At 35.6% G+C, this 24,038-nt stretch overlaps 1 protein-coding gene across 1 annotated transcript in view; it reads left to right on the plus strand.

The window, feature by feature from the left end:
* PIK3CB (phosphatidylinositol-4,5-bisphosphate 3-kinase catalytic subunit beta) overlaps nucleotides 1-24,038 on the plus strand; it is a 179,170-nt gene that overhangs the window by 76,108 nt on the left and 79,024 nt on the right. The window contains exons 3-8 of the mRNA XM_018049899.1: nucleotides 3,803-3,989; nucleotides 9,237-9,462; nucleotides 16,788-17,011; nucleotides 19,213-19,392; nucleotides 21,221-21,391; nucleotides 22,321-22,398. Of these exons, the coding sequence (XP_017905388.1) occupies nucleotides 3,819-3,989; nucleotides 9,237-9,462; nucleotides 16,788-17,011; nucleotides 19,213-19,392; nucleotides 21,221-21,391; nucleotides 22,321-22,398 (1,050 nt within the window). The 5' untranslated portion in view covers nucleotides 3,803-3,818. The remainder of the gene's footprint in view (nucleotides 1-3,802; nucleotides 3,990-9,236; nucleotides 9,463-16,787; nucleotides 17,012-19,212; nucleotides 19,393-21,220; nucleotides 21,392-22,320; nucleotides 22,399-24,038) is intronic.

Consider the following 24,038-nt stretch of genomic DNA (forward strand, 5'->3'; position numbering starts at 1 on the left):
GGGGGTGACAGAGGATGAGATGGTTGGATGGCATCACTGACTCAATGGATGTGAGTTTGAGCAAACTCTAGGAGACAGTGAAGGACAGGGAAGCCTGGCGTGCTGCAATTCATGGGGTTGCAAATAGTCGGACATGATTAGTGACTGAACAACAACAACAAATGTCTCAGACTCCTTTTCGGGTGCTTTAGCAGTCATTATGTACAGTGTAGAGTTGGGCTCCCTCTCCAGAGTTAGACCCAAGTTGATATCCCAAGACCGCTACTTTTTATCCATGAATGAGATCTCAAATTATCTAAGTCTTAGGTACTTCCTTAAGGAGTAGTAGTATTACCACAGGGTAGTAGTCAGGATAAGATATAGTAATGCATGTAAAGATTTTAGTAGAATCCTGATACATAGTAAGTACTTACCTTTAGTGTTATAAATTCCATTATCCCTTGAGCTTTTAAAAAAATTACTGTAGGAGTAGCAACAATAGTATTTGGTCTTAAATTCATTAAACAGTTACAAATGGCTACTATGTGTAATCACTTTTGGAGAAACAAAGTAGTTGAATATATATAACTCACAGCTCAAAAGAACTTTTGTTTTTTTTATTCAAAACAAACCTTGGGCCTATTATGGTTGGGCATTCTTTACTCAGTTTTCATAACCATGATATAATGTAGTTACTGCTGTTTTCATCATTTCACAGGTAAGGGAACTTAATTAGGAAGAAGATAATGTGATTTGCCCAAGACATCTTCATTATTGAGTGATGGAGCCAGGTTTACAACTCAGGTGTTAGACTCTGAAAACACAATCTTTAATTATTGTCTGTTCTGTCTACAGAAATAAGGTTGGCATAAAACCTTTATCACAGTGGCAGTGTGCTGGATCTAGGCTATGACGTGTAAGAGTTAAGAAGGAGGGATCAGTAATGGCTAGGATGTTGAGGGGAGGGAGAAAGCTGTCCTTGCAGTGTGTCAGGCACTCCGTTTTAGCTCCTTCATTGTCACAGTGTTCCCAGGAGAAATATTTTAGTATGAATTTTTTTTTTTTTTTTTTTAGTTATTGAAGCCTCAAGAAGTTTAAGTGACTTATAAAATACCAAAGAACTGATAAATGGTGTAGGTGGAATTTAACAAAACCTTTTTGTTATGAAAAATAGCAAAATATACAAAATCAGAGAAGTAATAGTGTACTCCTCATGTCCCAACCTCAGTCAATACCAATGTTTTGCCTCTCATTTTATCTATTTCTCTCATTTTTAAAAACGGCTTTATTGAGGTATAGGCTTCCCTGGTGGCTCAGATGATAAAGAATCTGCCTGCACAAGTCAGGAGACCCGGGTTCAATCCCTGGATCAAGAAGATCCTTTAGAGAAGGAAATTTCAACCCACTCCAGTATTCTTGCCTGGAAAATTCGATGGACAGAGGAGCCTGGTGAATTACAGTCCATGAGAGCACAAAGTTGGACACGGGACTAACATTTACTGAAAGGCAATTGGCTTAAACTACACATATTGAAAATGTGTAATTTGACATATGTGCATATCCCTGAAACCATCATCTGACAAGATCATGAGCATATCCATTACTCCCAAGAGTTTCCTTGTGTCCCTTGGTAATCCTCTTTTACCTCTTCCTGCTTCCTGCCACCTCATGCAAATAGTTGACTCATTGGAAAAGACCCTGATGCTGGGAGGGATTTGGGGGCAGGAGGAGAAGGGGACGACAGAGGATAAGATGGCTGGATGGCATCGGCGACTTGATAGACATGAGTTTGGGTAAACTCTGGGAGTTGATAATGGACAGGGAGGCCTGGCTTGCTGCGATTCATGGGGTCGCAATGAATCAGACACGACTGAACCACTGAACTGAACTGATACCTTCATATCATTAGGTGTATATTTAGAAGTGGGATGACTGGATCATATGGTAAATATATGTTAAGAAACTGCCAAACTATTCCCAAAGTAGCTCTGTTGTTTAACATTCCCATCAGCAGTGTATGAAGTTTCAGCTCCTCTCCCTGTCTGCCCTTGGCATGGTTGGTGTTTTTAATTTTAGCCCCTGTAAGATGTGTGTATCGTATTGTAATTTTAGTTTATATGACTGTTATTAAGCCTTTTTGCCATCAGTCTGTCTCCTTTGATAGTTTCTGTTTAAATCTTTTGCCAATTCAAGTAAACTGAGTTTTTCTTTTATGATTGTATATTGAGAGTTCTTTATGTATTCTGGATACCAGATCTTTATATGGTTTGCAAGCACTGTCTCCCTTCTGTGGCTTATCTTTTATATTATAAACAGTGTCATCCTTAAGGGCAGAAGGTTTTAGTTTTGGTGATGTTCATTTTCTCAATTTTTTGTTTTGTGAATTGTGCCTATGGTACCATATTTAAGAACTGTTTGCCTAATCCAAGAGCACAATATTTTCTCTATGTTTTCTTCTAGAGGTTTTACAGTTTCAGTTTTTACATTTAGACCTACAATCCATTATTAGTGGTATGAGGTATGAATTGAGCTTCATTTTCTTAGCTTATGGATGTCTAGGTATTCCAAACTAGAATAACTAGTTGAAGCACCATTTGTTCAATTTGTTTATCATGAAATTACCTTTATGTCTTTGTTGAAATCAGCTGCCCTTTCACGTTTTAAAAAATGGAATAATCTAAAGCACATGCCAAGGATAATTACATTTTATCCCGATGTATATTTATTATTCATCTGACTGATAAAGACTGATTTTTAGAAACATAACAAGCGTTCTATTATTATACCTCACACAATGAAGGTTCCTTAAAATCATCTAATATTTAATTCGTATTTTAATTTCCCAGATTGTTTCAAAGCAGCCTTTAAAGTTGATCAGTAAAGGGCCTTTCTCTATTATTATTGTCTCACAGTTGTATATATTTGATGTGTTTCAATCCACGGATGTCATTATTGTTTTTGATGACCTAAATGCTTTAAATTGAATCTTGTCTCTTGACACAAGATTTGGATTTTTTTAATAAATGAGATTTGAGCCTTTTTCTTTTTCTTTTTTTTTTTCTCTTTTAACTTTAGTGCCCATGTTCTTCTTAGGATTATTGTTGTGCTTTCTTGAAGGAAACGCTTAAAACAGCTGAGACTTAAATGGCCCACTTGGAGGGTGCATTTGTTGGAAAACTGGTTTGGTAAGGGGAATCTCAACATATCTGTGAACACAAGTCTAGCCAGCAGGAGGCAAAACTTGTGGCATAAGAGCCTGGACTGTGGAATTGTTGGAGAAGCAAAGGAAAACAGGCTAGAGTCATAGGGCAAAAGGCCTTGCCAGCTGGTTTGTGGGATTTGATTTTTTTAATACTTTGATGATGGGTCATGGATCGAAGTTCATGACATTTTGTTTCTCACATCGATTGATAGAAAATTATTTTTGAAAGAAAGCTCCTTGATTCCCACTTTTCATGGAGTTTGCCAAGAAAAGCTTGGCTGAAGAATCCAATATCAATCCTCTAGGATTCTCTGGAGAGAATCCTCTGTTGAGTGGTCATTAACTGAATTTCTCAGGACCCTGTACTTCTTAAACCTTTCATCTTTTACATGTCATATAGTTATGTTGAATTTGAGTCAGTATGATATATATACATAATTCATGTAGTGATACCCAAAAGTATTTTAAGTAATGTGGCTTAGTCTTGCTTAATTTAATTGGCCTCCTGTTATATTATTGGTTGTATTGAAATCCAAGGACTAATTATGGGTTGGTGGGCTTTATCACGTTTTAGTATAAAATCTGGTTTATTAATTCACTGTTTTACCTACTGATTTCTAGAGCCCCGTGGTTATGAATGTGCTTCTACTTCATGATGCCTCCTGCTATGGCAGACGTCCTTGACATCTGGGCAGTGGACTCACAGATAGCATCTGATGGCTCCATACCCGTGGATTTTCTTTTGCCCACTGGGATTTATATCCAGTTGGAGGTGCCTCGTGAAGCTACCATTTCCTGTATTAAGCAGGTATGTTACTAGGTGAGCTTTCTATAAAGCTAGCTTACTTACTTTATCACTTGGAGGATATATTCCTCCCTTTTAGAATGGTATTCATGTAAATCATATGACGAATTTAAGAGAAGTTTGTAAGTTACTATATTTTAAAGATTTCAATCCACATTTTGTCTTGGATCTTCTTTTTGGTTTATATGTGTATAGACACACAGACACATACACAGACACACACACACATGGCTTCCCTGATAGCTCAGTTGGTAACAAATGCAATGGTTCGATACCTGGGTCGGAAACATCCACTGGAGAAGGGATAGGCTACCCACTCCAGTATTCTTGGGCTTTCTTTGTGGCTTCGTGGGTAAAGAATCCACCTGCAATGCGGAAGGGTTCAATCGCTAGGTTGGGAAAATCGCTTTGAGAAGGGAAAGGCTGCATACTCCAGTATTCTGGCCTAAAGAATTCCATGGACTACATAGTCCATGGGGTCGCAAAGAGTCAGACATGGCTGAGCCACTTTCAGTTTTGCGTGTGTGTGTGTGTGTTTCTGTATGGGTATGTATATATATATATAAATAAACAAATTCATTCTCACTCCTACTCACTTTTAATTAAAAAAAGATCCACGTGTGATACCTGAATTAAGACACACTAGCTTATGTCGGCTAGTTTGAAAGATTTGTTCAGATTATCAAAAGGAATTTGACATTGTCAGAGAAAGTTTTAAGGTAAGGTCTTTGTACTTATTGTCTTTGAATTTGTCACTTTTTTTTTTTTTAAATAAATGTGACTTTTGGTTTGTCGTTTCTTTTCTCCTTTTCGTTCCTTTTCTGTTCCCCTTCTTCTGTCCCATCCCCACTAGTTTTCATGGTCACTTTCGGGGAAGAAGAGATTTTCTGCTGTTTACTAGATTCTGCCTCCCCACCCCCATATGAATGGTATGTCCTCACTTGAAAGCAAATTCTTTCATATAACAAGGCTTGCCTGTTTGTTGGCTAATTTTTTTCAACTGAATTGATGAATGCTGTTTGATTTGTAACGACTGTGACTTTTAAGTGAAATTATTTTTCTAACTTTCTCTTAAATGTATTTCAAATAGCTGAACCCAATATGGAAGCCCAGTATAGGACTGTGATCTTTTTAAGAAAAAAAATTTATGGCAAAGTACTAGAGTTGGAACAGCCTCTCAACTGTTTTCCAAGCTTCTTCATTGGGGAGCCATAAAAATTCTAGAACTGTATGATCCCTGAAGTGAAAAAAAATTCAAAATTGTTTTAGGCACCTGACAGGTGCAGAGAGTACATTTATTTTTCTAGTCACCAGTGACAGGTATGGATGACTGTGTCTATAGCTGAAGCTTAATTAACTATTGAAAGTCATCTAAAAAAAATTTTTTTTAATATATTGTTGTCAAATAAAATTTGGAGAAGGCAGTGGCACCCCACTCCAGTACTCTTGCCTGGAAAATCCCATGGACGGACGAGCCTGGAAGGCTGCAGTCCATGGGGTCGCTGTGGGTCAGACACGACTGAGCGACTTCACTTCCACTTTTCACTTTCATGCATTAGAGAAGGAAATGGCAACCCACTCCAGTGTTCTTGCCTGGAGAATCCCAGGGACGGGAGAGCCTGGTGAGCTGCCGTATGTGGGTTGCGCAGAGTCGGACACGACTGAAATGACTTCAGTTCAGTTCAGTTGCTCAGTCATGTCCCACTCTTTGCGACCCCATGAATCGCAGCATGCCAGGCCTCCCTGTCCATCACCATCACCCGGAGTTCACTCAAACTCACGTCCATCGAGTCCGTGATGCCATCCAGCCATCTCATCCTCGGTCGTCCCCTTCTCCTCCTGCCCCCAATCCCTCCCAGCATCAGAGTCTTTGCTGACTGTATAGAGCTTCTCCATCTTTGGCTGCAGAGAATATAATCAATCTGATTTCGGTGTTGACCATCTGGTGATGTCCATGGGTAGAGTCTTATCTTGTGTTGTTGGAAGAGGGTGTTTGCTATGACCAGTGCATTTTCTTGGCAAAACTCTATTACTCTTTGCCCTGCTTCATTCCACATTCCAAGGCCAAATTTGCCTGTTTCTCCAGGTGTTTCTTGACTTCCTGCTTTTGCATTCCAATCCCCTATAATGAAAAGGACATCTCTTTTAGGTGTTAGTTCTAAAAGGTCTTGTAGGTCTTCATAAAACCATTCAACTTCAGTTTCTTCAGCGTTACTGGTTGGGGCATAGACTTGGATAACTGTGATATTGATCGGTTTGCCTTAGAGACGAACAGAGATCATTCTGTCGTTTTTGAGATTGCATCCAAGTACTGCATTTCGGACTCTTTTGTTGACCATGATGGCTACTCCATTTCTTCTGAGGGATTCCTGCCCACAGTAGTAGATATAATGGTCATCTGAGTTAAATTCACCCATTTCAGTCCATTTTAGTTCGCTGATTCCTAGAATGTCGACGTTCACTCTTGGCCATCTCTTGTTTGACCACTTCCAATTTTCCTTGATTGATGGACCTGACATTCCAGATTCCTATGCAATATTGCTCTTTACAGCATCGGATCTTGCTTCTGTCACCAGTCACATCCACAACTGGGTATTGTTTTTGCTTTGGCTCCATCCCTTCATTCTTTCTGGAGTTATTTCTCCACTGATCTCCAGTAGCATATTGGGCACCTAATGACCTGGGGAGTTCCTCTTTTGGTATCCTATCATTTTGCCTTTTGATACTGTTCATGGGGTTCTCAAGGCAAGAATACTGAAGTGGCTTGCCATTACCTTCTCCAGTGGACACATTCTGTCAGACCTCTCTACCATGACCCACCCGTCTTGGGTTGCCCTGCAGGCATGGCTTGGTTTCATTGAGTTAGACAAGGGTGTGGTCCTAGTGTGATTAGATTGACTAGTTTTCTGTGAGTATGGTTTTAGTGTGTCTGCCCTCTGATGCCCTCTTGCAACACCTACCATCTTACTTGGGTTTCTCTTACCTTGGGCGTGGAGTATCTCTTCTTGGCTGCTCCAGCAAAGCATAGCTGCTGTTCCTTACCTTGGATGAGGGGTATCTCCTTACTGCCACCGTTCCTGACCTTCAGCATGGGATAGCTCCTCTAGGCCCTCCTGTGCCTGCTCAGCCACTGCTCCTCGGGTTGCTCTTCCCGGCCGCTGGCCCTGGCCTCGAGCATGGGTCGCTCCTCCCAGCTGCTGCCCCTGGCCTCGGGCTCGGGGTGACTCTTCAGGGTTACCGCCCCTGGCCTTGGGCGCGAGGTGGCTTCTCCCGGCTGCCCCTGACCTCGGTTGTGGGTGTCTCCTCCGGGAGTGACTTATCAGTAGCAAAATAAAATTAAAATTAATCAGTGATTTTTAGGCACATAATTTTTGGTATTAAGTATATTCACAATGTTGTCCAATTCATTAAGTTAAGTCGCTCAGTCATGTCCATCTCTTTGCGACCCCATGGACTGTAGCCCACCAGGCTCCTCCGTCCGTGGGATTCTCCAGGCAAGAATACTGGAGTGGGTTGCCATTTCCTTCTACAGAGGATCTTCCTGACCCAGGGATCAAACCCAGATCTCCTGTATTAGAGGCAGACCCATTTACCTCTGAGCCACCAGGGAAGCCCCAATTCATTACCACTATCCATTTCTAACACTTTTCATCATGTAAACACAGACTGTGTACTTACTAAATAATAAACTTCTGCTCCCCTAACCCCTGGTAATCTCCATTCTAGTATTGATTCTAGCTACCTCATGTAAGTGGAATCACACAACAGTCAGCCTTATCTCTTGCATTTTTCACTTAGCCATAGTATTTTTAATTTCATTCATGTTGTAATATGTGTCCAAATTTCTTTCCTTTTTAAGATTGAATATTATTGTATTGTATGGATATACCACATTTTGTTTATTCATTCATCTTTTGTTGGTCATTTTCGTTATATTCAACTTTTAGCTATTGAGAACAATGCTGTTCTTAACATTGATGTTTAAGTTTCAATATGAATCCTTGTTCTCCATATGTTGGATCATATGGTAATGCTGTTTTAACTTTTTAAGAAACTGCCAACCTTTTTTTTTTATAGTGGCTATACCATTTTACGTTCCCAGCAGAAATGCACAAGGGTTCCAGTTTCTCAAAATGCTGGCCAGAACTTATTTTCTTTTTTAAAAAAAAAGTAACCATTCTTCTGGTTGTGAAGTGATACCTCATTTTAATTTTTATTTGCATTTCCCTAATGGCTAATACTATCACGTTCTCTTCATGTTCTTGTGGACTTTTTTTAAGAATTTTTTGTTCAAGACCGTTGCCCATTTTCTAATTCAGTTGTTTTTTTGTTGTTGAGTCGTAAGAGTTCTTCATGTATTCTGGATGGTAATCTCTTGTGAAATATATATTTTGAAAATATTTTCTTCTATTCTGTGGGTTGCCTTTTTACTCTCAAAATAGTGTCCTTTTATACAGAAAAGTTTTAAATTTTGATGAAATCAAATTTACCTATATTTTCTTTCCTTCTTTTTTGCCTAACATTGATTTTTTCTGTTTTATGTAACTGAATCTGAGGTTTGGCCATGATTTTCATTTTTCAGCTGTTGGCTTTTGTCCTGGTTGCAATTAAAATATGTAATCCACCTTGTATTTGTATAGTGACCTTCTTTTATAGGATCTCATTTAGGAGAATTCAGAGATGATGAGAGATTGATTGTGCTCTTCCTGACAGGGCAATCCTAGTTAATGGAGATAACTCTGGTGAACAGAAAGGAATTCAGGACAGAAATAATGTAAATTTTGTGTGAAAGTGATAGATGATACATACTTTAAATGTTCTTTTTTTATTAGAAGTTATTTATGTTTACAAGAATGCTGAATGTGAAAGTCTTCATTGATTCTTGCTCTTCATAGATACTTACTTTTAATACTTTAGTTTCTTAAAATGTATTTTTAAAATTATACCATTATGTTATTTTATAAGAGGGCGTTAATACTATTCGTATTCTCTTCCAATTTGCTGTTTTAAAAGAAACCAACTGTGATACACCTTGTATACTTTATGCATTACCCTGTTTGTCTATCTTATATTCATAGTTCTGTAATATTCTGTAATTCATTTAACCAAACCAGTATTGCTAAACATTTGGCTTGTCCTCAGTTTTTGAGTTTTCCAACAAGTTCTACAGTGAGCATCCTTGTAGATATGTCTTTGTACATTTGAGCAAGTATTTCCATTTCATAAAATGTCTGATTTTTTTTTCTGCAGATGTTATGGAAACAAGTTACCAATTACCCAATGTTTAACCTCCTTATGGAAATCGACTCCTATATGTTTGCATGTGTGAATCAAACTGCTGTATATGAGGAGCTTGAAGATGAAACAAGAAGACTCTGTGATGTCAGACCTTTTCTTCCAGTTCTCAAATTAGTGACAAGAAGTTGTGACCCAGGGGAAAAATTAGACTCAAAAATTGGAGTCCTTATAGGAAGAGGTAATTTAAACAATTCTTAGTATGAATTTAATGTTTGTTGCCAGATAAATCTATAAACATGTAATAAGTACTCTATGGTATTTATGTTACCAGTGTTAGAGTAAAAACAGAAATCAAAAATAAATCTTTAGAAACTTCTCTAACAATGTGATATTGCCACAAAAAGGGCTTTTAAAGTTTCTGTCTTTTTCTTTTCCAGTGACTTATTTTTTTAATTTATTTTATTGAAGTATAGTTGATTTACAATGTTGCATTAATTTCTGCTGTACAAAGAATGATTCAGTTTTATATACACATACATATAATACATACATTCATTTGCATATTCTTTCCCATTATGATTTATCATAGGATATTTTATATAGTTCCCTGTGCTACACAGTAAGTAGGCTTTGTTGTGTATTCATTCCAGATATAATAGTTTGCATTTGCTAACCCCAACCTTCCAGTTCATCTGTCCTCCACCCCCTTCCTCCTTGGCAACCATAAGTATCTTCTCTATGAATCTATTTCTTTTTTGTATATAAGTTCATTTGTGTCATAATTTGGATTCTGCCTATAAATGATAACATACGGTATTGTCTTTTTCTTTCTACTTCATTTAGTATGATAGCCTTTTGGTCCATCCATGTTGTTGCAAATGGCATTATTCTTTTTCATGGCTGAGTGTTCCACTGTGTATATATACCTCATTTTCTTTATCCATTTATTGTTGATGGTCATTTAGGCTGTTTCTTTGTGAATCGTGCTGCTCTGAATACATAGGGAACCATCTATATTTTTGAATTACAGCTTTGGGTACATGCCCAGGTGTGGGATTGCTGCATCATGGGCCAACTCTGTTTTTATTGTTCTGAGGAACTTGTATTCTATTTTTTTCACAGTGGCTACACCAATTTACATGGCCACCAACAGTGTAGGAGGGGTCCATTTTCTCCACGTCTTCTCCAGCATTTATTATTTGTAGACTTCTTAATGAAGGCCATTCTGACTGATGTGAGGTGATACCTCATTGTACTCTTCATTTGTGTTTCTCTAATAATTAGAGATGTTGAATATCTTTTCATGTGCCTTTTGGCCATCTATATGTCTTTGACTTCTTTTTATTTTATAAAAGTATTGGTTTTTGTCAGATTGGAAATCAAAAAGTTGTTCCTTTGCCTCAGTTAGTTTGAGAAGCCCTTTTCTAAGAGATGCATCCTCAGTTTCTTGTGAACTACCCCTGAAGTATGAATATAATTTATACACAGCTCTCTGTGATAATTGAGACTTTAAGGTGATTGATAAGTTTCCATAAGTTTTACTTCATAAGTAAAATTATCTTTTAAGTAGAAGTTATTTTTATAGCAAGTCAAGTCCATATTCTTTGCATGTTAAATCCAGGGAAAATTGTGAATAACACAATGTGGAGCAGTCACTCTTGTTCTAGTAATCTTAGGTGTTTACTGGACCAGTGGTATTCTGCCTTAGACAAGATATTAACTTGAATTACATACTACAAGCGATTACTGAGGTAATTTTGTTGGATAATCCAATTTGTAACTGAGGTAATCCAATTTGTTGGGTCTGGATTGGCTGCCTATATTGATCAAATTCAGGGTCATTTCAGTTCAGTCGCTCAGTCGTGTCCAACTCTTTGCGACCCCATGGACCGCAGCACGCCAGGCCTCCCTGTCCATCACCAACTCGCAGAGTTCACCCAAACTCAGTGTGCATCGAATCAGGGATGCCATCCAGCCATCTCATCCTCTGTTGTCCCCTTCTCCTCCTCCCTTCAATCTTTCCCAGCATCAGGGTCTTTTTCAGTGAGTCAACTCTTTGCATGAGGTGGCCAAAGTGTTGGAGTTTCAGATTCAGCATCAGTCCTTCCAGTGAACACCCAGACTGGTCTCCTTTAGGATGGACTGGTTGGATCTCCTTGCAGTCCAAGGGACTCTCAAGAGTCTTCTCCAACACCACAGCTCAAAAGCATCAATTCTTCAGCGCTCAGCCTTCTTCACAGTCCAACTCTTACATCCATGCATGACCAATGGAAAAACCATAGCCTTAACTAGACGGACCTTTGTTGGCAAAGTAATGTCTCTGCTTTTGAAAGGTTGGTCATATCTTTCCTTCCAAGGAGTAAGCGTCTTTTAATTTTATGGCTGCAATCACCATCTGCAGTGATTTTGGAGCCCCCCAAAATAAAGTCTGCCACTGTTTCCACTGTTTCCCCATCTATTTCCCATGAAGTGATGGTACCAGATGCCATGATCTTAGTCCAAATTCAGGATACTATAGTACAATTCTCTGTAAGATACTTTTCTTTGATCTTACCCTGTAGTTAAAATTACATTGGGGGACTAAATTCTCTGAGTGCTTAGAACAGAAGCTTATTGATTTATATGTGACACTCTGTGTTTTAAAAACGTTTGATTATTTCAGATTATAACTAGTTTGCTTTGGCAGTAACTTTTTCCCCCATTAAGTAGCTTTGTAATTGTATACCTTACAGATCTTTTAAAAATATTTTGATAGCTTCAGTAGAAAGCATTCCTATTTTCTAGAGCTTCAAAGATTTTTTAAAAACTGTAGTCTCCATTAGAAGTTTTTCCTTTGAGTTGAAGAGTGTATATAAAAGTAGAAAGAATAAAAAATCACTTATCATCTTATCCAGAATAAGAATATCCCCTGATAATATTTTGATACAGTTATTTTTAAGGGTTTTATAGTTGTTTATGAAATACTGTTTGTCTTTATTTTTCTGCTGATTTTTAGACAAGCTGAAATATTTGATAATTCAAAAGGTTCACGTCACAGATAGAGTTAACATTTATCAGTTAACGTATAGATGTCTTTTTGAGACTGACCATCTTTTGAAAACTTAGATCATTGTGTTCTATTTGGATTTTGATTTCCAAAGCATATGGATTCATGAGCCACCATTATGTTGATCTGTGCTTGTCAGATTTATCATATAAAAATACAGGAGATTCATGTTATACTCTTATTGCTAAAAAGTCATTCACTATCTAAAATTCAAATAGAAAGGACATACTTTTTTTAAAAATTTGACAATTCTAACTTTAGCACAGGGATCTAATATATATTAGAATTGAATTTTTCTTTCTTTAAACAATGCATCATATTTTATCTGGTATAAAGCTTATTGTACAAAGGTTTTATTCAGTATGTTTTGCAACTTGAATGATAAGTTTTATATACTTCAGATCCTCAATACTTTAGGATAGCTAGTATTATGATTGTATACAAAAATTCAAACACTAACGTTCATTTACGAAGTTGAGTAAATCTGTTTTGATGTTTTAGAGTGAATTTCCACTAAATACTCAACAAGTCAAGTTTTGCAGTTGCTGATTTGTATGTGATGACTACAACCGGGACTTGGTGAGGTCATGCCTCCTGGGAAAACAATAAACAATTCTTTCAGTTTAACTTGAGGAGCGAGAGTTTGCTGCCTCTTCCTCCTCAAAGAAAAGAATAGACCCTTTACAGACATAACTGCCCTGATGGGTCTAAAAATACCTTTTCCTGAAAAATGATATGACTAATCATTGTATTTTCTCTGTATTCTAAATAATTATTTACAGCGTTGATGCTGGGGCTCTGATTATTCTCTGTAGTGAAGGTACTTGTCACTCTTTCCTTAATTTCTTCAAACACCCAGCAGTAAATCTTGATCAGAGAATTTTGTCAGCATTCTGATAAAGGTATCTGAACACTTCCTTTTTCCCCTTAATATTCCTTAAAATGACGGAAATATATAGTCCAAGGATTTTAAAGGTATCTGTAGTATGTAGAAATTGTTCATTCAATGCTTTTTAATATAAAAAATTCTATTTGATTGTAAACTATACAGTACTCTTAAGATTTAAGCTTTGCTATCAAATTTTCGTACACGAGATACATAGGGAATTAACTAGGTTTAAAATTACTCAGCCTAACTTTTTTATTTTTGAAAAAGATTCTACTTTTAAGAAATCTTTGTAGGAGTTCCCCAATTCAGGCTTCTACAGTTTCTTCTTTTTTAAAAAAAGTTTATTAGAGCATAGTTGATTTACAATGTTGTGTTAGTTTCAGGTGTACAGTAAAGTGACTCAATTATACATACACATATAGCCACTCTATTTTAGATTTTTTTCCCATATAGACCATTACACATTACTGAATAGTGTTTCCTGTGTTATATAGCAGGTTCTAGTTGCTTATACATTTTATATGTAGCAGTGTATATATGTCAATCTTAACCTCTCAATTCCTTCCCCCCTGCCCATCCCCCAGTGACCATTACCATAAGCTTGTTTCTACATCTGTAATTTCATTCCTTTACATATAGCTGTCCAGTTTTCCCACTTATTAAAGAGTCTGTCTTTTCTCCATCGAATATTCTCATCTCCTTTGTCACAGATTAGGTGCCCATTCATCAGTTTCTTAAAATACGAATTCTCAGAGATTGGGATTTAGTGAGTCTGAAATAAATGAAAGAAATGTGTACTTTTCAGTTGACTCTCATAGTTTTATGGAAAGAGTTCTATATTTGTAATATATTGAAAAAAATGACCAAAATGATAGCATTGCAATTCAGCAGTTTATTTTGAGTGTTTTTACTTGAGAACCATAGCAGGGAACTTAGGTGATGTGGACTTTGCAGCTCTGAGTTGAGGAGGGTCACCTCTCTCAGCTAGGTAAGACAGGAAGATGCTCTTAAAGTGAGATTTCAGTGCTCATTAGGAGTTGACCAGGTGAATGGGGTTGGAAGAAGGAAAAGCAAATGAGAATGGCATATGTGAAAGATAGTCTATTCAAGGAATAAAAGAAATTGACTATGATTTGTTGACGGGGACAGCCAGGATAAGCAGGAAGTTCAGAAAGGCAACCAGTTTCAGAGTATGCAGGCCTATCCAAGTCATATAAAAAGTAGAGAACTCATACGAGCACTTGGGAAGCTATTGAAAGGATTTAAATAGGGGCATTACAGCATTACATTTTCAGTTTAGAAAAACTATTCACATTGGGGAATGGAAATGGATTGTGAGAAGATCTAACAAAAATCAAATGATCTACCCTTTATCTACTAAAAAAAAAAAAGTCCTGTCAAATCTACTTTATAAATGTCTCTACCTACTTCTTATAGATCCTGTAGCCATTAACTTAAATTATGGTTCCTTCATAACTGATTTAGAGTAATTTGTTAAAGTATCCATGAAATTACATTTTACCCTCAGGATTTTACCTTTGTTGTATTATGTAACTTAAAACATTTTTTATATTTAATATCACAAATCAATGCTAATATTTTAAAAATGATAACTTTTAATGTCAGTAGACAATGCTGATAAGTGTGCTATCAAGGTAATACTCTAACATATATATATATTCAAATGATACAATATATTTTTTTAATATGATATTGGTTGTGTTTTGTGGAATCAACAGTAACAACTTGCTTTACTGTGCTTCTCTCTCCAACACTATAAAATGTTGTTAATACTATCTCAAGTTTCTTTCCAAGGCAAAAATGTATACATATTCTATATTCTTTCTTTTGAATTTGCATAAAAGGAATCTTGTGAGACCCATTCTGTCCCTGCTTTGTAAATTTAATATATCTGTGACCTTTCCCCCTAATAACAGAACATTTTATTCATTTTATCACTTGTACCATTGTGGCATTGCTGTATGGGTATACCTTAACTTTTTAACCCATGTCTTAATGATTATATTTAGGTTATTTCCAATTTCTTATTTATAATAAAGAAAGCAACAGTGAACATTTTTGTACTTCTATCATGTTACTTGAACAGTTATTTCCATCAGTTCAGTTCAGTTCAGTTCAGTCGCTGAGTTGTGTCCGACTCTTGGCTGCAGCACGCCAGGCTTCCCTGTCCATCACCAAGTCCCAGAGCTTGCTCAAACTCATGTCCATCAAGTTGGTGATGTCATCCAACCATCTCATCCTCTGTCATCCCCTTCTCCTCCCACCTTCGATCTTTCCCAGCATCAGGGTCTTTTCAGGTGAGTCAGTTCTTCACATTAGGTGGCCAGAGTATTCGAGTTTCAGCTTCAGCGTCAGTCCTTCCAGTGAATATTTAGTACTGATTTCCTTTAGGATGGACTGGTTGGATCTCCTTGCAGCCCAAGTGACTCTCAAGAGTCTTCTCTAACACCACAGTTCAAAAACATCAATTCTTTGACCCTTAGCTTTCTTTAAAGTCCAACTCTCACATCCATACATGACTACTGGAAAAACCATACATTACTATGGAAAAATTTCCATAGGTGTGTGGAAAATAACCACTCAAATTTGAGAACATAGTATTTAATCACAGCTTGCCAAAATAAAGAAACTTTGTGTTTGGCAGTAACTCAGAGTCAGGCAGGGGAGTCGTTTAGTTTCATTCTGGAGAAAGTGGTTGACTTTCCTGTTTGCCTGATTAGAAGTTGTTGGCGGTGGGAAGCTGGAGGTAGGCCCAGAAGAAGCTAGGCATCTTCCGTGATTAGTTTTGGGAGCATATTTGGCTTTCACTGGTTAGTCCTAAGTCTCCTGTTGGAATTCCAGGTCAAAATGTGTGTTTGTATGTGTAATTTTTAATAAATTATTAAATATGCTCATTTCTCTTCTACCCCTTACAGCTCAAGGTTTTATCAAAGTGTTTGCCAGTCTGATACGTAAAAATTAATGTACATGTAAAAATGTGTACATGTTCAGTTTATTTTAAATTTCTAGAATTATTTATTAGAATAAGTATAAGCTATGAAAAAGCTGTTATATGTCACTTCATGGCAGAAGTAACTCATAATTACATGCAACAAAGAATTTTATATTTATGAGATTTTTTACTAATTGATGTACTGTAACGATTGTTGGAAAGTCACAGTAAACGAAAAGTTTATAAAATTTAAGTTTACTGAGTTTTCAGTAATAGCTTGACTTTTAGGCTTATTTGTAACATTTTCAGATTCTTAGCCTTTGTTAGATATTTTAACTATTTTGATTTTTAAAGAAAACATGCAGCTCTTTTCAGGCGTAGTTTTAAAATGGTAGTGTGAGTTTCAGTGATTATCTTTTTTTAATTGGTAACCAACTATATTTCTTTAAGTGGTTTCAAGTTTGTACTCTTTTGAAATCTTAATTGTATGTTCATCTTCTATACATGAAATTCATTATTTTATCTTGAGTATTCTTATGTTTCATAATATTTTCCTGCCTAGTTTTTTTTTAAATTTCATAAAAATCGAGCATCCAAATTAGCTTTCCTTAAGTATATTTTGTATTCTCTTTATTGGTAGGTACTCAAAATGACACCTTTAAAATTTTTGTTTAGGTCTGCATGAATTTGATGCCTTGAAGGATCCTGAAGTGAATGAATTCCGAATAAAAATGCGCAGATTCAGTGAGGAAAAGATTCAGTCGCTTGTGGGATTATCTTGGATGGATTGGCTAAAGCATACCTATCCACCTGAGCTTGAACCATCCATCCCTGAAAATTTAGAAGATAAACTTTATGGAGGAAAGCTCATTGTGGCTGTTCATTTTGAAAATTGTCAGGTAGTATTATATTAAGAAATACTTTATAATAAACCTGTGAATTTTCCCAGAATGCAGCACCAATCTTAGAGGAGGCTGTTGCTCACCTAGTAAACACTGTCAAAGATCATTTTAGACTTAAGATGGAAATATATTTTAGGATTAGGTATGACAATCTAAAGTGACATATCCTTTGCACACATACAGTTTTTTGATGCATTTTTGTCTATATCAGGGTCCAGAAACTGCAGTGTTTTTGAATGGTTTTTAAGGTTATGTAGAAAACTCAAACAATTTTGAAGGGATGTTAAAAAGAAAGAAAAGGAAGAATATGCAATCGAGACTCATTTTTTGTCAGTAAAGTCTAGTTCTTTAGAGAAAAAGTTTGCCAATCATGGTTGTAAATAATGTAGATATAATTTAATGTAGATATAATTTATTTTCTCATGTTGTTTTTCTCTTGTTTATAAAATGAAAGATTTGATCAAAAGAGCGCTTTTTTCTATTTTCTCAATTTTGCATTCTATGAATATGTGATCTACGTGCTGATATGGAATTGGGCATTATAATAGAGAATATATACAGTTAGTCTGTATCTGAATGGTCATAGAATTTCACAAGCTAAATTCTGTTTCTCCTTTTGTTTCAAGTATACTCATTTTATCATTTAGGCTCTGGCCTTAGAATTAGGGTATGAGAGCAGGGATATTTTGTTTTGTCCTTCAGTTACTGTGATAAAAATGACAAAACCTTTATCAGTAACTGTTCTATATTGAGGGCTTTCCAGGTGACTCAGTGGTAAAGAATCGTGCATTGTTGAAAGAGCTGAAATAGGAATTTCACTCTTAGAAGGTAATTAGAATCCAGCTTGAAAATACTGACTGTGGGCTATTTGTGAAATCTAGGTCAGTCTGAATTTCATCACATATGGGTCAAATCTCTACTAGATATATACATTTTAATATGATCGTTATTATGTGTACATGTGTTAGTCACTCAGTGGTGTCTGACTGCAAGGCCGTGAACTAACTGTAGCCTTCCAGGCTCCTCTGTCTGTCTGTGGAATTCTCCAGGCAAGATTACTGGAGTGGGTAGCCATTGCATTCTCCAGGGGATCTTCCCAACCCAGGGATCGAATCTCCTACATTGCAGACAGATTCTTTACTGTCTGAGGTACCAGGGAAGCCCCGTGATCATCATTGTAACAGATTGATTATATGTGAAAAGAAATGTTCTAAAGTCAGAAAAAATGAAAAAAAGATTTCATTGTGAAATCTTACTGGATTCCAAGCAGTCATAGAACTTAACAGTAAAAGGAGTTTAGAGATCATCTTGGCAGGCTCTTTATATAATAATTCTTTCACCATTCTTTATAGCCTGTGTCCCTAACCTGATATATCCATTAGCTATGGGGAGTGTTCTGCTTATAAAATATTGATAGCATATTTTCATTGGGAGCAAGAACACATTTAAATATTGTATTTAAAAAATTAAAAGAAATTCGTAGTGGCTTTCTGTGATTTCTGGTATTCTGGTTATACTTTCTTATTTGAATAAGTATCCGTTCAGTCTCCCTTTATTGTACATGCCATGTATTCAGCTAATTGAAATATATCTATATCTCTCCTTAGTCTCCTTTTCTTCTGGCTACCTGTTTATCAGAGGCTAAATCAAAAGAGTTTTGGATCATGTAGAATAGTAAAATTTAAAGTTATTAAATCAATTTGGCAGGTCACATAGAGTTTATAGCTTTTTTTAAGGCTGTTATTCCTTTAAAAGTACCCTATACCGTGATTCATTACCAACACTATTTTGTAATTGAATAAACATTCATGTTAGGAATGGCAAAATTTCAGAGTAAAGTACGTTTGGTAACCATCACGCGTGTATTCCCTCCCTGCCCGGTTCTGTAGAATCCTTCTTTGGCCATTTCAGCATCACTGCTGATGACCAGCATTGGGAACCAGCATGTGGGGACACTATAGTAAACATGAGATGAATTGTAACAAAGTATTCATTTAGGTTAAAAAATGATTTTCCAAGATTGGTAGGAGTGAAGAAAATGTACTGAAACATTAAATGTAAAGGGTGTATATGTGTAAGCATTGTGTCTCGTTGGATACAATGTGGTATAAATAATACTACTACTAAGTACCAATGTAAAGAGTGATATTTTCACTGTAAATATAAAATTGCTTTCTTTTTTCTACCCTCCTTTTTAGGATGTGTTTAGTTTTCAGGTATCTCCTAATATGAATCCTATCAAAATAAATGAATTGGCAATCCAAAAACGTCTAACTATTCATGGGAAAGAAGATGAAGTTAGCCCTTATGACTATGTGTTGCAAGTCAGTGGGAGAGTAGAATATGTGTTTGGTGATCACTCGCTAATTCAGTTCCAGGTATGTGTTTTAACTGTCAATTTACCATTTATGAATTCTTTGAGTAGATGTCTTATGCAGAGCATTCAAGTGCCTCAGATTATTTTTGGAGTATTTTTAAGATACATGTAGTGAGAGATGCCTTCCCCAACCATAAGGTACGCTATTTAAAGAGGAGAATCCTGATTTTGCCTTCAAGGAACTTGAAGATATTTTTGTTGAAATTACATTTGGAGACTGAAAATAGTTGTTGCATAAAGAATAATAGACTAAGTGACACGTTAGAGGTAAATAGTAACTGAATTTTAGAAAAGTATTTGATTACTTTTATTTGTGATTTTTGGTGTTTGTATGAAGCAAGAGGGATAATGACCTGCCAATTATGAAGTGATGTCTCTTTTGACAAGGAGCTCTGCTTTATTAGCCAGGTAAAAGGGGATTTTATATCTCCCTTCTCTTTTTTTCAGGTATTTAGTGTAGCCTTTAGTTCTTGGTTTAGTAGGTAGAAAATCTTCTGGCAGTTATAACCTTCATGCAAAGCTTTGGGATCTGTGGCATTCTGACAGTTTGAACTCTAACCCTGAGAGGAAGAAGATGAAAAGTGCTTGGTGGTAACATAAAAGTATTGACTTCTTCCATTCATGTTCTGCCATCTTTTAAGTAGCCTTCTGCTTCTTTAATACTTTTTTAAAAAAACCTTAGCAAGGGGAAAGTATATTGTTTTGCCCAAACTGGAATTTGTTATTACAAGGAAAACTAAAAGCATGTGTGCATTTTGTTATGGTTTTTTTTGTGTGCAAGGTTGTGTGAGAAAGAAAATGTAGAATGTAGGCGAAGGACTTTGAAAGAAATGGAATGATGCATCTTTCATAGTGAAAAGTTTTTGCATGAATATATTTATCATAGTATCATGTTAACTCCCACATATAGGCCATTCTTGAAATTTTTTTTTTTAATATCAGAAATGTATTTTCAGAGGTTCTAAATTGAATGCAGTATACTGTATACTTTATACTATCTAAAGTGAATCACACTTTATATCTGTATAGGAAATTTATTCTGGTAAGGAATACATTGTCTTTTTATTCATTTTGTTAGAATCACTGGTATCGTAAACAATCACCCTTTTCTTTATATGCCTCTGGAGAGTTATTTTGGTTTCATGGAAATGAAACGGAGCATCACACTTGGATAGTCAGTAGGTTTTTGGTGTAAAGACACTAATGGTTGCCTTGAGGTCTGTGCTGATAAGGTACCATGTCTACCTCAGGGATCCATGGAAAGCTGGCCACCTCAGGACTTTAAAAAAATGGCTACTCATGTACTGCATATTCACCTTTTTTCACTTACTGGCCAGAGCTTGCCCTGTAGCATCACAATCTATGATCAAGTTCTGCCCCTGGAAAAGTATGCCAGTTGGTCATCCTGTCAAGTATGGAGTGCAGAAAAGAGGAAAAAAAACAAAACAACATATATACTGTGACACATATTTCTGTAAGGTTTAGCAAACAAAAAAATTCAATCAGGTGGATTTAAATCCAGGTCTTAGAGATACTAGATGTGTAACTTAGCCTTTGGGTTTTTAGTTCTATAATCTATTAAAGGGGGAAAATCTGTTTTCCAGAGTTAAGAAGATTAGCTTGACATAGAAGTATCTAGTTCTTAGATACTTAGGTGTTCACTTAATGATAGCTATTTTATGTTTTGATTTTAATTTCTCATATCTTTGACATTGAATTGTTGATATAGACTTTCAACATTGTTCTAATGTTGTTCAGCTTAATTTTATTTTTCTCTTGATTTAAGTTTTGTTTGAAAATCCTTGCCTTACTCTCCCTTGCCACTGTAGTATATCCGGAACTGTGTGATGAACAGAACATTGCCCCATTTTATACTTGTGGAGTGTTGCAAGATCAAGAAGCTGTATGAACAGGAAATGGTTGCCATAGAGGCTGCCATAAATCGAAATTCATCTAACCTTCCTCTTCCTTTACCACCAAAGAAAACTCGAATTATTTCTGTAAGTTTCACATATGAACTTTTGGTGACCTTAAAAGCCATGTGATTTTTTTTGTTGTTGTTGCTGTTGTTAGCTTGTATGCTTAATCCTCCCACACATATTCTTTGCTCAGTTCTCCTATGGAAACTTAATTCATGTTTTGCTAAAGATCCATCACCATTTATTAATAGTAATTTTTAAAGCTACTGTTATTTTTCCATACCCAAGCTACATATGATTCTCAATAGGTCATTTATGTTTTTGATTATCTTTAGTTGCTAAATAAAAATGCCCTCAAATTGAGTATATTTTGAGATTAGAGCTAAATGTGAGACTTCAGAGAGCAAGTTGAGGCATTCCAGTAGAAAAGTTAAGTGTGCTGAGATAGTTGATTTTCTGGTATATCTCATTTGTATTAGCTTATAATAGTGTTTTGGTGTAATTTGTCTGTTTTCTTCTTATTGAACTTTTAGACTTTAAATGTAACAAAGACATTTCTTCTAGCATATAATATTTTTATAAAGCAGACCTTTAAATTTGTGTTCATTGGAGTACTTAACAGTTTTTAAATAGTTCTTCTGTCTTAAGAAAAACCATTCCTTGATAATTAATATATTACCTGTATATTAATTTATGTTGTCAATTCTTTATTTATCCAAAGCTTTTAATACCATTTGTTTATGGTGTCTAGTGAATTTTGTAGCAGTATTGTTTTACCTTGAGAACTAAGGGCTAGTGGTTGTGATGCTTAAGTTAATATATGTGGTTTTCAGTTGTTAGTTCAGAGTTGTATTTTCATTATTTTACCGGTGCACATGCGAACTGACAAGGCAGTTTCATTGTTGGCCTCAAATATTCATTTCTTAATTAAATATTAAGAAATGAGTAATTAAATGAATTCTTAATTAAAATTAAACATTAATACCCTGTATTTTTTCATTTTTTACCAGCATGTTTGGGAAAATAACAATCCTTTCCAAATTGTCTTGGTTAAAGGAAATAAACTTAACACAGAAGAAACTGTAAAAGTGAGTACTTATTTAGATTTGAATTTGTCTTCTGCTCTGTTATTTGAATTCACTAATATGCTCAGTTAAGGACAGATGGGAGACTGCATTTTATCCATTTTGGTCAGTTACAGGAGATAGAATATGGCAGTTTATTATAGAAAAATTATAAATCTTTGTTTTAAAATATTCTTTGCATAGTTGGAGATGTACTGGATAGATTGACATTTCCCCAGTGTATGTTATGGAAAAGAAATTGGTTTAGATCAAGAATTCAGCAAGTGAAATTTAAGCCAAAACTGTAGGTCACATGTTTCTGTGCAGGCTTATTCTTCTTTTTCAGCTTTGGTCAGAGCTTCCCTCAGCCTCTTTTAGGCGCCACCCCCCTGCCTTTTTCTTTTCCTTTTAAACTTGCTGAACAGACAGAAAATGTAATACCATTCCTGAAATAAAATAGATGACTACATTGTAGACCACAACTTGTTAACACATGGGGATTTATTGCACCACCCCTACAATTAAGTAAAGACTTAACAAGGCATTTTGCTTCAAAGTGTAAAGCATGCATTTTCCTCTATTTTGCTTGGCAGGAAATGAAGTGAATAGTTTTGTGATCCAAGAAAGAGATTCAGTTAGTTTGAGATGTTTGCTGGCATGAGGATATATTCAGGAGTACCTTGCCAAAGATTACCAATGCCTTGTTTTTCTAAGTGGACATTAAAGATTCTTTGGGTAGCTGTCATTAAAATAAGGGTGTTTTCTCTTATATTCTTAGCTAGATTTTAATTTTTAAGACCAACTAGCCTTCTTTTCTATTTTAATGGTAATTTATTTTTCCGTTGAATTTAAATTTTCTTTCTTAATCTTTTCCAGTTGTAAAAGTATAACATGATTGTTGCAGCAGTTAAAAAAAGTCCAAATATGATTTAAGAAAGAAGTTGTCGATCTCTCGTCATCTGTTTACCATCACATGGGATTCAAGGTCAATAAGCCTTGAGTGACCTCCATGTTTATACAAATATATATAAACTTATGGTCGTGTTTATTTTATTGATTGGTTGGTTTGTTAAAGAAAAGGGATGATGTTTTATATATATATATATATATATATATAATATATATAAATCTATAATTTGATTTGTTGATTTTATATCTTAGATGATTCTCTGGATTATTAAATATTCAGTAAAGTTCCTTGGATATTACTTTTCTAAGGGCAGAAGTCATATATTGGCAAATATACCCTCAATATACCTACCTTTACATATGGGGTGTTTTTTTTTAAACATATATGTATCATTTTGCTTAGTGGTTTGTATGAATCCATGTGTAATTTGCATTCTAAAAATGGGAATTACTACTTATTCTTCCCATTTGTTAGGTTATTGTTATTTATTAGCTATTTAATTCTTTTCTAGCTATTGTTTCTCTGAAGCCTTTCATCCTTGCTCAGTTTATTCCTAAAGAAAACCAAAGAAGCATTTACTATATGCCTTTATTTTTCTTAAGCATTATGCTTTATTTTTGTCTTTGACAGATTACTTATGAGTAACATTTTATTTCTGTAGGTTTTACCAACTTCCATCAGCTATTCTAAGCTGGATTGATTTTATTGTTTGTGGTCATATATTTTTAGGACTAGTGGGCTTAATATAGTATTT

The sequence above is a fragment of the Capra hircus genome, chromosome 1 (genome assembly GCF_001704415.2).
Source record: "Capra hircus breed San Clemente chromosome 1, ASM170441v1, whole genome shotgun sequence".
NCBI classification, from domain to species: domain Eukaryota; kingdom Metazoa; phylum Chordata; class Mammalia; order Artiodactyla; family Bovidae; genus Capra; species Capra hircus.